Below are 18,682 nucleotides of genomic sequence, written 5' to 3'. Positions count from 1 at the left end.
GGGATGAGTTCTTTGTTGCCAAAAGAGATTCTTAAGTGTCCAAACCCATCAAACAAATCGCTACAAAGACTCAAATCTGTACCAGCCTCCATCACCGTCTGTCTGCCACGGCGCTGAGTCGAGTGAAAACAAGGACAGATGCATTGTTGTTATAACTGCACTCATTCTTCTCCAACGTAAACAGTGTGTTGTTGCTCACAGATGAAAAGCAGCTGCAGCTTGTGGCAAAGTTACGTTCACGAGAACCCTTTTATGTTGAGAGGAGATTTCGACGTGCTCATTCTCCACGGCAGAAGACTTTGGAACACACTGTGTGGGAATTTCACTGTCATTTATGTCGTGAAATGGTCACATTATGTAATGCACTTTGTTTCTATAGCCCTTTACAACAACCCACAGGTGACTAACGTGCTTTACAAAATAAAAGCGGTACAGATGCACAGCACTGAAAACACATTCATGTTAAAAACACAAAAGAATGACATATTTTACACCAACAAAAAGGGTCACTGTACTACTGGATATTAGAGGCCCAGATCAGAGATAACACAAACGTCAGGGAATCTTATTCCTGAGCCTGAAAAAGCTCAGTCACCCCACTGTTTCTATCTTGACCTGCACACGTCAAGCTGCTTGGACGACCACAAAGCTCTGCCTTGTTTGCAAACAGTTCAAATTTCAATTTAGGGCTTTAAAAACAAACATTAAAAGCTTAAAATGAATTTTAAGACGCACTGGTAGCCAGTGGAGAGAAAGAAGGAAACTTTGACACCAACACAAAGTGCGTTACAGGTGAAGGTGTGTATGGCTGCCTCCAGGTTGTGGCGTGTGAGTTGAAAATGGCTTTGCTGTGGCCAACATGCACAGGTGATTTTTTACCTGGGTTGCCAGTGAGCACAGTGAGCTATGTAGAGTATTTACCAGGGACAAGAACCAGGTTGCAGACTTCCTCTTCCATCAGGAGACGGAGGTCTCTTTGGCAAGGCAGCAGTGGTTTTCTTCACCTCAGCGGTGTCCACCCACTGTGGTTATTGTTGATGGGGGGGAAACAAGCCCTCTAGGTACACACCTGGCCAGTAACATATTCCTCTCATGCTACCTTAGCTACAAAGGGTCCTGCATTAGGGCCACACTCTCCTGCTGTGGCTCCTCATTGGCGCCTCCCAACCGGAAGGATCTCCTCTCCCAGATGGGGGGGCTGGATTTGGCAGCCCAACCCTCTTTGCCTCAAGCTGTATGTGTGGCCCTGGAGGCACAGAGACACTCAAGCAGTCAGGGACACTGTTTGAGTGGGGATGGGGTCCATGGATGAGGATGAGGTCCATTCTCTTTCTTCACTCTAGGTTTACGTAGCTGCTGTTTAGTAGCCGTTGGAGGCCATAGTCTAGTGCAGTGTTTCCTGATCCTGGTCCTCCAGTAAACATCTAATCTAAATGTATATATGTCCTCCATTTGATGACATCTGCCTTTTTCCTTTGCTCTAGTTTTGATCAAAAGCGTCAGTGACCTTCACACTTTGTCTGAGGTGGAACTGAGATGGGTGAGGATTGACTCTGTGGCAGAGTGAGACATCCCTCCCTCACGTCCTATCACGCTGGCTTCTCTTTTCCTACTTTCATTTGAAGGGTTTCTCAGTCCTGGTCCTGGTGACCCACTGCCCTGCATGTTGTAGATGTTTCCGGGCTGTGGGTCGTTAACAGGCTTCTGCAGAGCTTGCTGATGAGCTGACCAGGACCAGGACTGAGAAGGTCAGAATAGGTTCATACTGTCCTCTCTGTAAAGTAAGGTTGTTCACCTTGACGTACCGAACGCTAACCCTCCGACAGAAGAGTCACGTGACGTTACTGTGACATGTCCTGCTCAGCTGTTCCTTGACAGCATGGAATAGGACGTAGGTTATATATTATAATACGACATAATAATGGGAAAACATTTCAAATGTGACCAAAAACTTATTATATGAAATAATAAGTAATGTGTGAACTGTCCACGGTGTTCCCCGCCTTTTGCCCTATGTCAAGTTGGGATTGGCACCAGCAGCCCCATCACTCTCATGTGGAGGATAAAGCAGTGGACAATAAATGAATGAATGAATGAATGAATTGATTGATAATATTGACTGAAAATAGCACCGTGTTTGAAGTGCAGTCATCAAACGTCGTTTTTAAGTTCCATGGTTTTCAAAGAGCAGATGATATCAGCGAACACTCAGGACAACCGTCGTAATAATGATAATAATTTATTTTATTCAGGTAGAAGAAAAGTCTTTGGCAGTGAGGAACGCGGGGGATGAGGACAGCTTGAAATGACCCACACTGAACTAGCTGATGTGTAATTATGGCACAAACTGTGACGGTGTTGTTGTGAGTGAGGCCAATGTTTACTGTGTGTGACATCATTCCACGCACACACGTGAGCACATGGCTAAAACATGACATTCTTTTCTTTGCGTATTCAATACATTTTAATTTTAAAGTTCTCTTCACTCTGAACTCGGATACAAAAACATATATATTTTAAAAAAAAAAGGGCAACAATTACAAAAAAAAAGAATAACTCATTTATGTGAATTATTAGAAGAGAGTTCACTCACTCTTCAGCGTTCACATCTGACAAGTGCAACTCTATAATTCATATAATGAAGAGCAAAGAGGTACAAGTATGCATCAGTTTGAGACAGTGAACACGTCGCTCCTTCCTTCATTTCATCACCTGTCGTTCTTTTCTCTTCCATTCAAATCAGATACAGCAGCACAAATTGCATCTCGACACCCTGAACGCAGGGTGAGGACGAACGCAGGTAAGGTTCCGTGTCAACGCGAGTCGAGGACTTGCTAAAACCAAGTACTGGAACCAATCAGAATGCACGCGAGGCCGCATTCGTCACACAGCTCACACTTATGCGAGGGGGCTGAAGACACTGTGCACACTGTGCACAAGGCAGACAAAGTGAAATGACATCACAGCTCTGGTCAATCAGATCACCAATATCATTCAGATTACTGTCATCATTTAAAAAAAAAGAAAAAGGCAACAGGACAATTCTGCATCGTCACTCTTCTATTACCAGAAAAGTAGTTCTTCAGCTACACACACATCACAGGACGTTTTAATATCAGAATACTGTCGGAGGTCGGGAGTTTGGCTCCTCCCACACAACATGTGCAAACAAAAAAAAAGAAAAACCTGTTGTAGTTAAAAAGCGGAGGCCACTTGGGGTCACAGGCATCGCGAGTGAAAATCACAGTCCCACTAGCACAGCAGTCACGCGCTCTACGTCAAGGCTGTTCACAAGAGAAGACACTAAATAAGAGTCAAGGTGAAGCCCTTCAAAAGTCAGAAGCTCACTTCTTGGCCCTGTGTTGTCCTGGGTTGTCCTGGGTTAGTGGCGTGAGGGCAAACCACTGGGTCGTGTCGGTGCATGTGTCACAGCGTGACTTTGCTGAGTCTGAGCGAGAGGCTCGAGCGGTGCTGGGCTCGAGGGAGCGTGGAGCTGCAGCGGCTCCGCAGCTGCACCAACCGAGCGGCCGAGCCTCGCACGCGCAGCAGGAAGTCAAAGTTGGCCGAGGTGTTCATGGCGTAGAAGACGTTGGCGCCGTCTGGGATCACCAACTCTGTGAGGACAAAGCGTAGAGATGTCAGTCGGTATGTCAATGAGATATTTCAGTTCTGCATCAAAGCTGCAACGCTGTTGTTCTGCCTCTGTTTGGTCTTTGTGAACCTGTGACATCAGACTCGACTGAGGGAGCGTTTGTGTGTATACAGCTGCAGCACGGGTGGGCGGGAACTCCAAGTGTTCCTCCCATCAAACTGCTCGAACAATTCGCTAACGTTTTGTGGATATTTCTCAGTGTCGTCCTCTGACCTGTTTGCTGCCGAATGTCGCCGGGTGACACAAGATCTGAACGCTGTCGTTTGAACACATTTGACGAAAGCTGTTGAACGTAACACACATTTGTTTGTATTTAAAAGTTAATCACTACTATTTAAAAAAAGTTTGTAAACACCTCTACATAGCGACGTAAAGGCAATTAGCCCAGAGACGACAATACTGACAGCAGATTTGAGTAGTTAATTACATACAACACGTCATTTGCTGCATTAACTCAGTGTTATTACTGTTGCTCTGACTGTGTGTCTCATACTGTTTGTTAAAAACGTCATTTTGGTGTGATAATTGGAAACATGCACACCCGTGATAACATCGCTGGTTCTGAAAGTACATTTTCCATTGATGTTAAAAAGAGATTAGTTATGAATTATATAACACAAAATCAGGAAAAAGGCAAAGAGTAAATTGACCTTGTTGATACTGTGTTGTCTATATAACATTTACAGTGGGTTAGAGAAGGAAATCATGGCTACATAATATAGTGACATCCATCCATTACATCATAGTGGAGATGAATTTAGCAACAGTAACGAGGAGCTGCACCAATCCGAGATGTTGATTTATGCTTGAGGGTTGTGGCTAATGCGAGATTATTTAGGATTATGTTTATTCACTGATTTGAAAGTCCAGCCGTGTTTTACCTCTCTCCTCAGAGATGACTTGTACCAGCTCATATCCTTCCTCTGGCTCCACCTCCAGGTTGTGCTTCGCCATTGCTCTAGAAATCACAGCTCGTGTTTTGTCCTGACTCGTCAACTGTGAGAGACAAAGACAATCAAGTCACCCACGGGTGTTTGTTTGTTTGAATGTGAGTCAGTTCCTGAACACAAACACTCACAAGTATGCTCTTGTAGAGGTTCCCGTTGCCGTGTTCCAGGCTGACCCTGATGATGCACACGTCCTGGGCCTGGGTGTTATACGCTGGGGTTTGACTCGGGGACGCGGGGGACAAGGGGGTGAGGGAGAGGGAGCGTCTGTGGGTGCAGGGGGCACCGGGGTGAGAGGGAGGTGGAGGGGACATGGGGACGCTGGCCGTCGACGAGCTGGTGTCCATGGAGTGGAGGGAATTACAGGAGGACGATTCGGATAGCTGAGGACACGGAATGAGACAAATGTTTGGTGGACACCGATCGTATAATCCACTTTAAATCAAACATTCTTAAATCCTTTCTCCTTTTTTTTTTTTATTAATCATCAGATTAAGACGGTAAATTAGCCTTAAAACCACAGTTTCATCCGTCGACACAACTTCAATTCAGGATGAGATTTATATCAATTACTGTTGTTTAATAATAAAAGATTCATGTTAAATGTCACCTCTCACCTTGTTGTGCTGGGAGTCCGAGGTGTGAGTCAGAGGAGTGAGTGCTTCGCTGTCTGACGGGCTGCTCGAGTCACTGGAGGACACACTGACTGAGTCCATGCTCTCCCCTGAGCTGCCAGTGGGGGGCGACCTTGGCAACTCTCTGACTGGAGAAGTGGCTGTGCTGCTGTCCGGTCCGTGGAACAGTCTGAGAAGCAGAAGAGGGAGCGATCATGTTTGAATTTCACCTCCAACGCGACTCATTTTCATTCATTCACAGATGAACGTGTGTCTGCGGCTGTACTCACAGGCTGAGTCTCTTCACCATGCTTTTCCGAGGTTTGGGTGAAGTTGGACTGCTGTCGCCGAGACCTTCGATCTCACAGGACAGAGAGTAGCTGCAAGAAACAACATTAATCAGTAATGATGCACTGATATCAAAGTTTAAGGTAATAATGGAACATAAACTTTGACATAAATCTGTTTAAGTCTTTAGATCATCAGAAATTCTATCATCCACATTTAAAAAAGAACCTTTGTTTTCAAAGTTTTCTTTATCCAAGTATTTATTCACTTAAACAAACGTCTGCAAGACAAAGCTTGATGTAACGTTATTTGCTTCCAGTACCGACATACAAGCTATTATATGTGCTTTTCTACTGACAACAGACCAAATCAGATGAAATCATATGCTCAGTGATTCTCAGAGAGAGAGAGAGAGCAAAACATGGAAGTAGAAAAACGAGTAAAAACAACAAGGACAATAGATCAGCAGGGAGTGAGAAGACATAAGGAGAAAAGAGAAAGTGGAGAAAGAAGCTTCTCTTGTGTGTTTCCTAACAATAGCTCCAACAGACCGTGACCTCAACCTCTAATTTGCCTGTTATCTAATGGATAATGGTGCGATCAAGTGAGAGGGTGTTGTGTACCTTTCCTCCTCACTGAGCTGAAGCTGGTGCTTAAACCAGCGCAGGAAGGTCGACTCTGGAGTCAGACAGTAGCTGTTACAGGCCGACTGGAGCAGCTTGATCTGAGCGATCACCTCAAACTCCTGCAGCGTCGAGAGAGAGAAAGAGGGGAGGAGGGGAGGGGAGGGAGGAAGACGCCTGTCAAGTTCTGCCAAACTCATACGCTTAAAAAAAAAATGTCAGGGGACGAGACCATGCAGCTCCACTCACCCCGGCGCCTCTTCTCAAAGTTGATGAGGCCGCCCCAGAAAGAGCAGCTGTCAGACCCTGAACAGCTTAGACAAACAGCGGGAGGTGGACCAGTCCAAAAATGACCTGACACACACACACACACACACACGACGTGCAGGTGTTTACCTCTACTAGGTCCGGCAGCGCTGTGTCCAACATGGTTAGGTCGGTTAGAAAAGTCCCCAGGTACGGTATCGTTCCTTGCATCGCTCCCTGTGAAAACAGAACATTCTATGAATTATGTTTTGGTTTAATTCGATTTAGTAAATGTAGAACTTAGCACTTTGACACACAACAGAGGAGTTATTGAAACTACTACGTGAAATATTCACTATTACAGAAGAAAAATGATATTGGTGTCTCAAAGCAGACAGGAGATCAGCTGAGGTTAACTTTTCTTCTACGTGCATATTTAACGTATATAATGTCTTTATGGTGCGTTATTGTTGCCTCTGGTCATGTGATAAGTCTCTGCTGCTGCGTTAAAGCAGACGCGCTTTCACTTTCAATCTCTAAAATGAACGAAATGGTTCAATGTTTGCTCCGACGTCTCAACAATCCTCGAGCACATGAAAAGGATGGAGAAGAAAAGCGAGGCGAATCCTACGGATGAAATAGATGACTAAAGTGGAAAAAAAAATAATAATAATGATAATAATAATATGATGCAGTGCCCTCTATTGATTGGATTGATTGGATTATTTGTGACTTTTGGGAAGTTGAATCTGCCAGGCAACAAGTCGAGAATGTCACGCGCGACGGAACATCATGGACACATGAATAAACACACATGGAGTCTGAGTTGACTGTCTAGAGCTAGACTATATCTCCGAGTTCTATCGGATGCTGAAACATGTTTTCTTTGTCAAAATGTCATAAGAAAAAAAAAAAAAAAAAAGGAAACGAAATGTATGATGATAATGGGGGCGGGACTAGTTAAGCTTTGCTTCTCCCGCGTTCCCTTTTGGTTATGTATATTGTGTGAACTGCACTGTTATGTGATGAGTGATCTAAATGTCATGACCGAAATAAATAAATAAATAAATGAATAAATGAATAAATGAATAAATGAATAAATAAATAAATAAATAAATAAATAAATAAATAAATAAATAAATAAATAATAAACAGTGGTGTAAACAGACCGAGCAAAGACTGTTTGCACAAGGCAGATTTATTCCCAGTAAGATGATTTGAACATATCATAGGAAAGCTTCGAGTAGAGGACGGGTTAACTGCAGAGAAGCACTGATGAAGGACTAATTGAATTGATCTTCCTCCTCTTCCTCACGTGTATATACTTCAGACATTAGATTAAGATGCAGCCAGAGATAAGGCGCCGCCGATTATCTACTCACTCCCATCACATACCCTGGTATATACAGTAGAACAGTGTTTCAGACTTTCCTCTACGTACCACTGGAGGTACACGTACCACAGTTTGAGAACCACGGCTCGTTGTAGTGAACGATGTAAAAGCTAAAACATGGCTGTTGTACATATTTGACAAACATCTCCTTTAACAAGCCAGTAAACACAGGCCACTCAAATACATCACTTTGGTGGAATGTGTTGTTTAAAATGACAAAGCTCTGTTTTAGCAGCGCTCGAAAAAGAAAAGGGGGGAGAGAGAAAGGGGGGAGGGGGAGAGAAGAGAGTGATTTGTTTGGCCGCGGTGGTTAAAGGCGCTCTTTGTCTCACCATCTCTCTCTGCAGCTGCAGCCTCTTGTGGGTGCGTTTCTGGTGCTCCTTGGCACAACTCTCCAGACTGGCGAACTTTGAAGTGCCTTCCTGAAAAGCAAACACGAGAGATTCTCACACAAGTGACTGAAGAAACGTTTCCAGGGTTTCCAGATCTTTTTAAAAAACATCACTGACTCCCCTGTCGTTCGCTGGAGCGCGCTTTCTGCTCCGGGGACGAAAGACAAAAAAGACACGGACACTCTGGTACAGTCACATGAGTCAAATATCAATATTTAACATGTACCAGTGACATATACTGTATGTAGGTCAGATATGCTGCCTCACATTTATTCTAAATTAAAAAATAAGGTAATAAAATGAGGTTTCTACTAGGGCTGAATGATTTTAAATAAAGAGTTGCGATTATTTTGACTAGAATAAAAAATATGATTTGTGATGTGAGAGGGAAAAGTCATATTTACATCGTTCATTTCATTTGAATAACATATTTGAAATGATGATTGTGTGATATTTCTTGAGTCTGTAGAATCTGACGTGTAACAATAATCCATCTTAAATGGTCATTTACACCAATTTGGTTTGAAGATTGAAATATTACAAAATAATATGTTATTATTATATTATTTTGATTGAATTTCAGCTCTAGTTTTCCTGTCTTTAATCTTTGTATTCTTCACTTCCCTTCACTCTCACTTACTTGCGTAACACAGTGTCCTTCTTTTGTGTTGAAATATTTGCTGTCGTCACTTTTTCTTACACTTGATGTCATGGAGTTTAGTTGTTTTGTCCCTTGTTGTGTTTTTGTGTGTCTACATGTTTATACGTGTTTTATTTATTAAACAATTCCATGTCCCTGGTGGTTGCTGTTGTGAAACAGCAGCAGTAGCACGCTGGTATTTTCCCTCACATTCTGTGTCGTGTTGTGTAATAAGATGAAAGTTTCATTTTCTTGGTTATTTAATGAACTCTGTGACAGGTGTGTGTGTGTGTGTGTGTGCGTACAAAGGAAAGTATAACGCTCTTATATAAACTATAAACTATAACGTTGAAACTCACCCTCATGAGAAGCTCTCTGCTGGTCAGGTAGTTGTTGTGGTCTGAGAAGATGTCGGACAGTTCCTCAAACGTCTGCATGCTGTCCCTGCGTCAGGCACAGACTCATGTTAGTGTGTGTGTGTGTGTGTGATAGTGTGTGGCGGCGGCTAACGTGCACGTGGAAGAATCAAACACAGCTTGTATTGAATTGTGATTCTTCCAGTGAAAACTGCTGAGAAACTGGAGGCTTACTTGTGCACACAGGCCCACGCTCTCTTCAGCCTGTACAAGGGATTCGACTGCAGCGCCGACACGATCGCTCGCAGGGACGAGAAGTTCTTACGTATCCGACACTCCTGTTCAAAAGAAGATTGTGAAGATTGTGAAGATTTGTGTCTCTCTGTGTCTCTCTGTGTGTGTGTGTGTGTGTGTGTCTGTGTGTGTGTGTGTGTCTCTGTGTGTGTCTGTGTGTGTCTCTGTGTCTGTCTGTGTGTGTCTCTGTGTGTGTGTCTCTGTGTCTGTCTGTGTGTCTCTGTCTGTGTCTGTGTCTCTGTGTTAGTCTGTGTCTGTGTGTGTCTCTGTGTGTGTGTCTCTGTGTCTGTGTGTGTGTGTGTGTATGTGTGTGTGTGTCCCTGTGTGTGTCTGTGTGTGTCTCTGTGTCTGTGTGTGTCTCTGTGTTAGTCTGTGTCTGTGTGTATGTGGTCTCTGTGAGTGTCTCTGTGTTAGTCTGTGTGTGTGTCTGTGTTGTCTCTGTGTGTGTGTGTGTGTATCTGTGTGCTGGTGTGTGTCTCTGTCTGTGCTGTGTCTGTGTGTGTGTGTGTCTGTGTCTCTGTGTATGTGTGTGTCTATGTGTGTCTCTGTGTGTGTGTCTCTGTGTGTGACTCTGTGAGTGTGTGTGTGTGTGTGTATGTGTATGTATGTGTGTGTCTGTGTTGTCGCTGTGTGTGTGTGTGTGTGTCTCTGTGTGTGTCTGTGTGTCTGTGTGTGTGTGTGTGTGTGTGTGTGTGTATGTGTGTGTGTGTGTGTGTCTGTGTGTGTCTCTGTGTGTGTCTCTGTGTGTGTCTGTGTTGTCTCTGTGTGTGTCTGTGTTGTCTCTGTGTGTGTCTGTGAGTGTCTCTGTGTGCGTGTGTATTTCTGTGTGTGTGTGTGTGTGTCTGTGTTGTCTCTGTGTGTGTGTGTCTCTGTCTGTGTGTGTCTCTGTCTGTGTGTGTCTCTGTGTGTGTGTGTGTGTTTTGCCCACCTGAGCGATGTCTATCCAGCGCTGGATGAGCCTCGCTCTGACATGCGGTCTGATCTGCTTGTGTTTGAGCACCGTGCTGACCACGCAGGCGGCCACGGCGTTAAACTGCGTGATGGTGGCTCGGATGGTGGAGGCACAGTGTTTGTTGTGCTTCTTGTCTCTCTGAGACCAGATGGAGCCCAGACAGTGGTGAGGAACAACCTTTTTAAACAGCAGCTGCAGCAGGAGGACAAGTGGATGTTAGTGTGACGTGAGGGAGGGAACCTGCACTGTGTGAAATCATTTCTTCTCCTCTTGATTGTGTTTAACACTTATTTAACTCACGTCTATAAATATCTTATATGTGCAAACTTAAATATTAAGGATAAGAAAAGTTCACCAAAGTACAATCTGTTTAAAGCCAGAGGACGAAACTTATTCACACAAATACTAGAGGCTGACTGTCTCTCCTTCACTCCTTATATTCAGCATCAGGTAAAGAAGTTAAAAGCTTCTTTTCAGGCTAAAAAAAGACTTCAATGCTTAACTGGATTATGGAGATGTTATTTATAGAAGGTTCATTATGAACATTGGTTGGTCTGATTTGTCCTGGTGTAAACACTTGGTTCTTAGGTCACAGGATTAGTTTTTATTGTCAGTTCCATTAGTCAGACTGCTTTTAAGTTTGCTGCTCCCTGTGACTGGAACGCTCTGCAAAATGACCTAAAACTGAAGGAGCTGGTCTCACTGAACACTTTAGTTCATGTTTTTAACTGATTTTAACTGATTTGAGATGATTTTAATGTCGCTAAGCTTTGTTTGTTGACTACTTGTAGTTTAATCCATTTACGGTCTATTTATTTCTAACATGTATGATGATTATGGTGCCGTTTGTTGTTGTTGTTAAAGTCTGTAACTTGTATCTTAATCTCAGTGAGTCTAATCCTGGTAAAAACAAAGTTTTAATTAAAAACAACACTTAACTTGATTTAAATGGCGGTTGTTAACCTGAAATTTCTACCTAAAGTAATCTGAAAGTGTCAGCTTGCGTGGTAAAACATAGCAGTCGAGTTACTGGTGCTTTTAAGGCAGCAGGTGAACATTTGTTCCTCATTTACCGCATCCATGTAGGTCAGCTGCTCAGCCACCAGGTCGGCATCGAAAGACAGGAAGTCCTCGTGGACCTCATATTCTACTTCCTCATCTTCCCCCAGGCAGAAAGAACTGTTGGCATGGAAACCACCTAAAAGCAGGTGACACCACATTTGTTCTGAAAGTGAAACCTCGAGATGAGACACAACATAGTGAGTATAACTCTCCACTTCACGACTTACCATCATTGTCATCCATGCCAGCCTGACTCTGCAGCTGCTCGAGCAGATTCTCTGCCCGTCTGAGAGCCTCGGACCCGGGCAGAGCTTTACGCAGGTAGTCCATCAGCCGGTGCAGACATGGGTAGTCAGGAGGCTCCTGAAAGTCTTCAGGACACTGGTCCAGCCAGGCACACAGGATAGAGGCCAAGGCACTGTGAAGGCGGCGAGGAGACGTTTACATTTAAACACCAAAAGGCATGAACTGTCCCTTTATGGATAACGGATCTCACTTTCTGATGGCTCCGATTGTTTCCGGGCCATGGCGTCTCTCTGTGTCGTGTCCATTTTCCTCCATGCATCCATAACTGCAGCAGAGAACAGAGGAAGCCACTTAAACACGTGAACACAGCAAACGTTTAGTACTCGAGCTGAAACACGTCACTGCGTCTGACCTGTCGAGCAGCAGCTGCAGGACGGTCTGCGTGCAGGTGAACGCTCTGTACGTGGACAGGAAGATGGAGGTGTAGGTGAGGTCGTTGTCTCCGTACGCCGTCAACAGCGTCTCCACCAGTCTCTCCAGCGTCCCCGCACGGATGCTGCGGATTTTGCAGGTCTCCAGCTGGCTCACCGTGTGGCCGGGAGGGAGCCGATCGCCCTCCGCCTGAACACACACACACACACACACACACACATATTTTTGACACCGTTAAACCCGGGGGAGCTAATGTTTAACAGTCACTTCTGACGCTTATCTGTGTTTTATTTTTGGCTCCATGTTTGGACATCTGGATACAATTCAGAAGACGAGAAAAAGCAAAAACAACATTAAAAACTATAGCTTTTTACATCTCTGTCTTATCTAAAACTTTTTCTTTCTATTTCTGATCAAAATGAGAACAAAAGTGTTTAAGAGCCATGTTTAAAGGTCCAGTGTGTAACATTTAGAAGGATTTGTTGGATATAAAAATATTGAATATAATACCCTGAGTATTTTCTTATATAACTGTATAATCGCTTTAAATAATAAAATATTTGGTTTTCATTGGACCTTCTGGTGGGCCGGTACTAGCCCATGGGCCGTATGTTTGGCACCTTTTGTATGTCATTTAGAAATGGGCCGTCATCTCGTGCCAGTGTTTCTACAGCAGCCTGAACAAAAAACTGAAAAAACAAAGACATCATTTCTGGTCCCTGAAGGCCACCATAGTTCCCTGATGCACTTGGAAAAGCAATGGGGTGAGTGAAGGAGTTTCATATTTAAAGAGAACAAGTCATTGAATGCTTCACACAGTGTGTTCTTGAAGTAAAGGCCGAGACGGACGGAGGGAGGAAACAGTGGAGACAGTTGTGACCTATATTTAACTCTGATTCGTCCAGATGTGCTGGACTATTTTATTTGGTCTATGTGAACATACAGCGATACAGTCAGTGCTTACACAACAGCTAGAGAAAGAGAGGGAGAGAGAGAGAGAGAGGGACCTTGGGTGATGTTAGCGCCCTACAACAGGAAACACTCCAATCTGCTTTTAATCACAGCAGGCCCCTCCTCCACAACCCCTTCAGACAGAGAGTAGAGCAGCGTGAGCCGAGTTCTCCCAACAACAACAGCTCAGTGAACACGAGAAATCTGAGTGAGCTCATCTTCAGTTTACCAAACATTCAAATGCAACCAAATCCACTAATTACCCCGCACACTGTAAACGCCGCTAATCCCACTCGTTGTAATTACTCTCATTCCCTGACAATTGACTGTTGGGAGTGAATCTGCGCCGAATGAGACTGTTCTGTGTGTTGTGCAGCAGAAAGTCGCCATGTTGTTTTAATTAGCTCTAATACAGTTGACAGCTCGTGCTGTTGCTGCTCCGTCATTATGGTCTTAAAGCCCCAGAGCTGTTATCTATTCCGTCTTTCATGTGCCGTTCTCCCACGTCGAGCAGCTCAAGCAAAACAAAAGATCACAATTCTTATTGCAAACAAATGAAAAGCCTTGTAAATCTGACTTGTAATTTCTGTTGTGCCAGGTTTTTTTTTTTTTGTGCATTCTTGTAGAAAACTCACAGGAGACACTGGGGATAATGCCTCTAATTGGCCCTTTCTGTGTTGTGTAATAATATACTGTGTAACGTCTTATTATGCTGATATAAACAGCGCAGTGGAGGAAACACTAATGCCTCATATCCACTGACAGTCAAGGAAAAGCCTTCACTACTGCACTTTTTTTGTCATACCAGCATTTCATAAAACTAGAAAACTCCGCTGTACAAGGGAACGGGCTGGGGGATTTTTTTTTGGCAGTTGGAAAGGTCAGGAAATCACATGCTTTGGCTGAACAGACCGGCGCAGGTCTGGTGAAACTGTCGCTTTTCAGCAGGCAACTTAAAAAAAAAGGTGTCGTCCAAGCGGAGGGAGGGTTGCAGCTCCAATGGTAAAACAACAATAGAGATTAGGTTGTGTTGTTTTTTTAAGCTGCGCAGGATGCACACACCTAACTGGGTTGATTTCATAAACCGCGCGCGCGCGACGAATGCCAAGCGTTAGAGACTGTTCCGCTTGAGATTAAAAAACAACAACAGGTTGGGAGAGTGGGGGAAAGGTTCCTAATCTCCAGACCAGCTGTGATTCTGCCCCAGTGTGTGTTACACCCCAATCCCACTGGGCAAATAAACAGTTCAGACTTGCACTTGAATGGGAATGTCTTTACCTTTACTACCATAAGATGTTAGTGATGTTTATTTCAATATTTAGCCTTTATTATAATCACTAAAAACAGGACTTGTGATTTACAACATTATCTTTAACATTTCCAACAATGATTTGAACTTCAAGCACACAGTCCATTTTATTTGGTGTCCTTTAACTATGCTGTCCTCCACAACATAAATGAGACAAGACGTCAACACTTTTAATAGATATTCTTCTTCTTCTTTATTTCGGCTTCACCCTTTAGTTCTTAATAAAAACACAAGTTTTTATTAAGAGACACGAGAGACACGAGACATGAGAATCAAACACTAGACTCTTGAGAGAATGGGTGAACGTCAGGTAGTGACACTAAAGTTACAAGTGCCCAGTGCACAAAATAGTCAAATGAAGAGGTTCTGGTACTGTCCGCTCACTTCAAGCCCTGGTGTCGACTCTTATTTACAGAGGCAGCATTGTTATAAAGGAAGAGTGATTTAATAGAAATATGCAAATGAATGTATGCCGTGTTCTGACAGTGACTTTTTAGGCTGGCTTTATCTTCCCATTGAAAGTGGCATGTAACAGGTGACCACACCAGCTTCAGTCCAAAGTCGTGTATCCACCGTGTGGAACGCTTCAGTTTAATTCAGCGCGGGACGTATTTGTTTCTGTGTTTCCATGAGGAATATTACCAAAATAACCAGCCCCATCAGTTCAGTTCCAAAGTCTGACCCAGGGCTCTACCGTACGGAACCATGCCATGATGGAAACACAGCCCAACTGACCCGAAACATACGTAATAATAAGTCCGGTTTTAGTTGTATTAACACAGTGTAGTCCGTGTCCCGCTGCTCCAGTGTGTGTTCAACACGAGTTAGGTCGACTCACCCCCAGCCATCTTGCTCCCTTGTTAGCTGCCTGTTGAATCTGAACCCTCTTCAGTGTCACGTTGTAGATGGCTCCTTCCTCGACTTCCTCCCCCCAGTCCTGCACTGAGCTCTGCAAAGACAGAGAGAGAGAGAGAGAGAGAGTTCAGATGTGAGGGAAGACTCACTGCTGCAGAGGTAACATTCACAAAAAGAGTCAGGGCAGGAAAACAGATGACAAATACAAAGACACGCAACCTCTGCATTCACTCTGAACTAGAAAGAGAAGGACTTAAGGTGCAGTAAAACATCAAGACTGACTCCCCAACCCCCACAAATGCAGTCTGCCAAGCCTCCCCTCCCCTCCCCTTCCCTCCCCTCACTCCATCTTTACTCCCTCTTTTATTATCCATCTCTTTCACTGTTGTGTCTCTCTGGAGCTGAAGTCAGTGAAAAGTTACAGATAAGAGTCAGAGCAGAGGGAAGTCTCTTAAACAAACCCATACGTCGTGAAATACAAGCAAAGAGAGCTTGATTACAAATGTGTGTCAACCCCACACACACACACACACACACACGTATTTGATTCATATGTACAGCATATGTCTGTGGTTGTAAATGACTCACAAAACAATATGGATGCGTCAACAAACCGAGAGAAGTTAAAAAATCCAAAACTGGAGCTCAGAAACCGGCCGAGCTCTGCTGAGACGTCAACGCACGGAAACAAAAACAGAGGCAGGCAGACAGTGAGAGGGACAGGCCAAACAGAAACACCACGCGTGCAGTATTATAGCCAAGTCACACTCACACTCACACAAACACTCTCACTTAAACTGCTCCACGGCAAAATCCGAGCTTTTTGTCTCAACAGAATGGGGGTGCCAGAAAGGAGGTCAAAGGTGAAAGCTGCCGTTAACAGACTCTGTGGACGATCCTGGAGGTCAGCGGCACTCGGCCACTCAGAAACATGACAAGAAAAACCTCACACAACAAAAACAACACAGAAGAAATGGATTTTTTTCTTTGAAAGGAGGGAGTTTGAGCTGATTCAGTTTGTCTGAAGCATCATACGTCGTTCTCAGCGTCCAACCGTGCGGCGAGCAACATTGTCTCCCTGCCTTAGCTGCCGGCTGGAAGGCTGGCACAGAGACAGATAAATACATCAGTGCATGAGTCATGCAGTCACACACACACACACACACACACACACACACTCCCAAAACAATAGCAGGAGGTCTCAGTACTGGCTGGCCAGGCCCAGGCTGCTGAGTTCACAGTCTCTCTCACACACACACACACACACACAGATGTTTTTCAGAGCCAAGTTTTTTAAAAAGAAACAGTCTCAGCTCACTTTGTGTTGAGCCGACACTAAAAGTTGACACTAACTTCCACAATGACAACAACAACAACAGTGTCACCGGAGAGAGGAGAGTTTAAATGAGTGCTTAACAAATCAAAACTGTGTATTTCAACAGTGCAAAAGCTTATCTTGTTCTACCTTCTGTTCCAACGTACAACCCATACACGGAGGCCTTATCTTTAAGCTCTCACACATTTTAAATCTATTTAACTGTCAACGCTCCACTGAGCCTTGACTTCAAATAATGATATTGCAAATCAAATTGTAGAAAATGTTTATATTATTTCCATGAATCGTTCAAAGTCCAGTGTGGGAGAACCAGTGCCGTCTAATGGTGAGACTGGAGATCGTAGCAAACGGAATATTGTTGTTCTTTGCCTCCGTAAAACAAGCCCCTCGCTCAAAAAACATATAAATGCTTATTTTAAATCTAAGAAAACCAAATAATTCTTATTTCAAAGTGATTATACGCAGTTTTGGGGTCGAATGTTCAACTTCTGTCCCATTTGACCACAGAGAAAGTTTGTGGCTGTTGTGAAGGAAACACAGATGATTGACTGTGGCGACCCCTAAGGGCAGAATCGGGAAGAGAAGGATTGAATTTCTGCCAATACACCAGCATAAATGTGACACACTGGCTCTTTAAGTGCGTGTTTACAGCCTGTGATCACCTGAATCCTTCCACAGCAGAGGCTCAGAGTGACCGTGGAGGACACAGAGTGTGTGAAACAATACTCCCGCGATAACAACAGCACTTGTGTGGAGTGTGATCTGTTGGCTTTTGTGCTTTTCTCGACTGGACGCAGCTGGGAGCCGAGGAGAGACAGTGATGATGGTGATGATGATGAGGATGGTGGCCCCGGGGCCTCGACAATTGTTCTCTCAGTCTGTTTCACGGCGGGGCTTCCAGACAAAAGTTTTCATACACAGAGTTCAGACACACACTCATTATTTCTTCCTGCTGTTGCACAGGTTTACAAACTTTTACGCAGAGCCACTACAATGTGGGTTCAACTGGGTTTAAACCTGGACTGTTCCACAGTTCCCCGCCTCCGCCTCCTCCTCTGCTCTCCCCCATCATCCGCTACTTTCCCAAGCTTACACCCCCCCTTCCTTTCTCTCCCCCGTTCCCTCTTTAACCCCCCTCTCTCTTTAAAACCACAAACATCAACAATAACAACAGCGCGCACAGCATGTAAAACTTTTGAATTTCTCTTTCTTTTCTTAATTGTTACCATTTTAGTTTTCCAGGCGAACTTCATGGTGAGCGTTTCTTTCATGATCCGGAGGCAGCATCAGAGCTCATGAATCATCCGACCAGAGAAGAAGAAGAAGAAGAGAAGGTTTTTCCTCGGGTAAAATCCTCGCTGTGAAAAAAACGGTTTCTCTTGTATCCGCGCGCACTGACGCACACGCCACACTTTGATCCGCGCTCCAAATCCCGTGAGTGTGTGTGTGAGACTGTCAGTAAACGCTCTCCACTCTTCTAGTGAATTACCAAACTCCTCCCACTCCCACTCACAACAGTCCCGTCCAAACTCCGCCTCCTCTTTTTTCATGCGCCACTTCCACCAGACTGACAACAACGTGCGCAATGACGCGCGGCTGTGATGTGTTTGCGCAACACGGCACAGACATAAATCTCCTTCATGTGAAATTCATAAAGCAAATCATTTATAATTTTTACCAGTTGTCTAAAGTTGTGTTTACCTCAAAAAAGAGGAACATTTTGTCTTGTGATGGCGTTCTTTTAGGTTTTTATTGTTTTGATCTATCAAATAATATTTTCTTGAAATGAAAAGAACACAAATCCTCATTTTAAAAGTTGATATGATTACAAATATGTACATTTACTATGTAAATAAGTACACCAGTGTGGGACTTGTCTGATTACATTCCCCTACAGCACATGTGCTGACATGAAACCATCACTGCTCTCTGTGATGATTAAGAAACTTCAAATATTCTCATCAGATCCTATTTTAGTTGTATTCATTTTACACATATTTACCACTGTGTTATCATATCATATTATTGAAGAAACACCATTTAGGAGAGAAAGTAAAGTCAAAAATATAATGTGATATAATGATATAATAAAGT

At 43.9% G+C, this 18,682-nt stretch overlaps 1 protein-coding gene across 1 annotated transcript; it reads right to left on the bottom strand.

Moving 5' to 3' along the window:
- Positions 1-3,091: 3,091 nt before the first annotated feature.
- On the bottom strand, positions 3,092-18,061 carry LOC122760375 (ral guanine nucleotide dissociation stimulator-like 1). The gene is made up of 17 exons (XM_044015499.1): positions 17,815-18,061; positions 15,236-15,346; positions 12,118-12,326; positions 11,956-12,030; positions 11,687-11,877; positions 11,471-11,595; positions 10,374-10,589; positions 9,386-9,489; positions 9,155-9,239; positions 8,097-8,185; positions 6,357-6,408; positions 6,125-6,246; positions 5,504-5,593; positions 5,217-5,403; positions 4,731-4,982; positions 4,534-4,648; positions 3,092-3,614 (listed from the first exon to the last, which is right to left on the bottom strand). The coding sequence occupies exons 1-17, from the start codon at positions 17,857-17,859 to the stop codon at positions 3,427-3,429; spliced, it is 2,256 nt and encodes a 751-aa protein (XP_043871434.1). The 5' UTR covers positions 17,860-18,061; the 3' UTR covers positions 3,092-3,426.
- Positions 18,062-18,682: the final 621 nt, after the last annotated feature.

This window comes from Solea senegalensis, unplaced genomic scaffold (genome assembly GCF_019176455.1).
Source record: "Solea senegalensis isolate Sse05_10M unplaced genomic scaffold, IFAPA_SoseM_1 scf7180000013493, whole genome shotgun sequence".
Classification (NCBI taxonomy): Eukaryota; Metazoa; Chordata; class Actinopteri; order Pleuronectiformes; family Soleidae; genus Solea; species Solea senegalensis.
The sequence above is the reverse complement of the archived record's forward strand: the minus strand, read 5'-3'. Positions and strand labels throughout refer to the sequence as shown.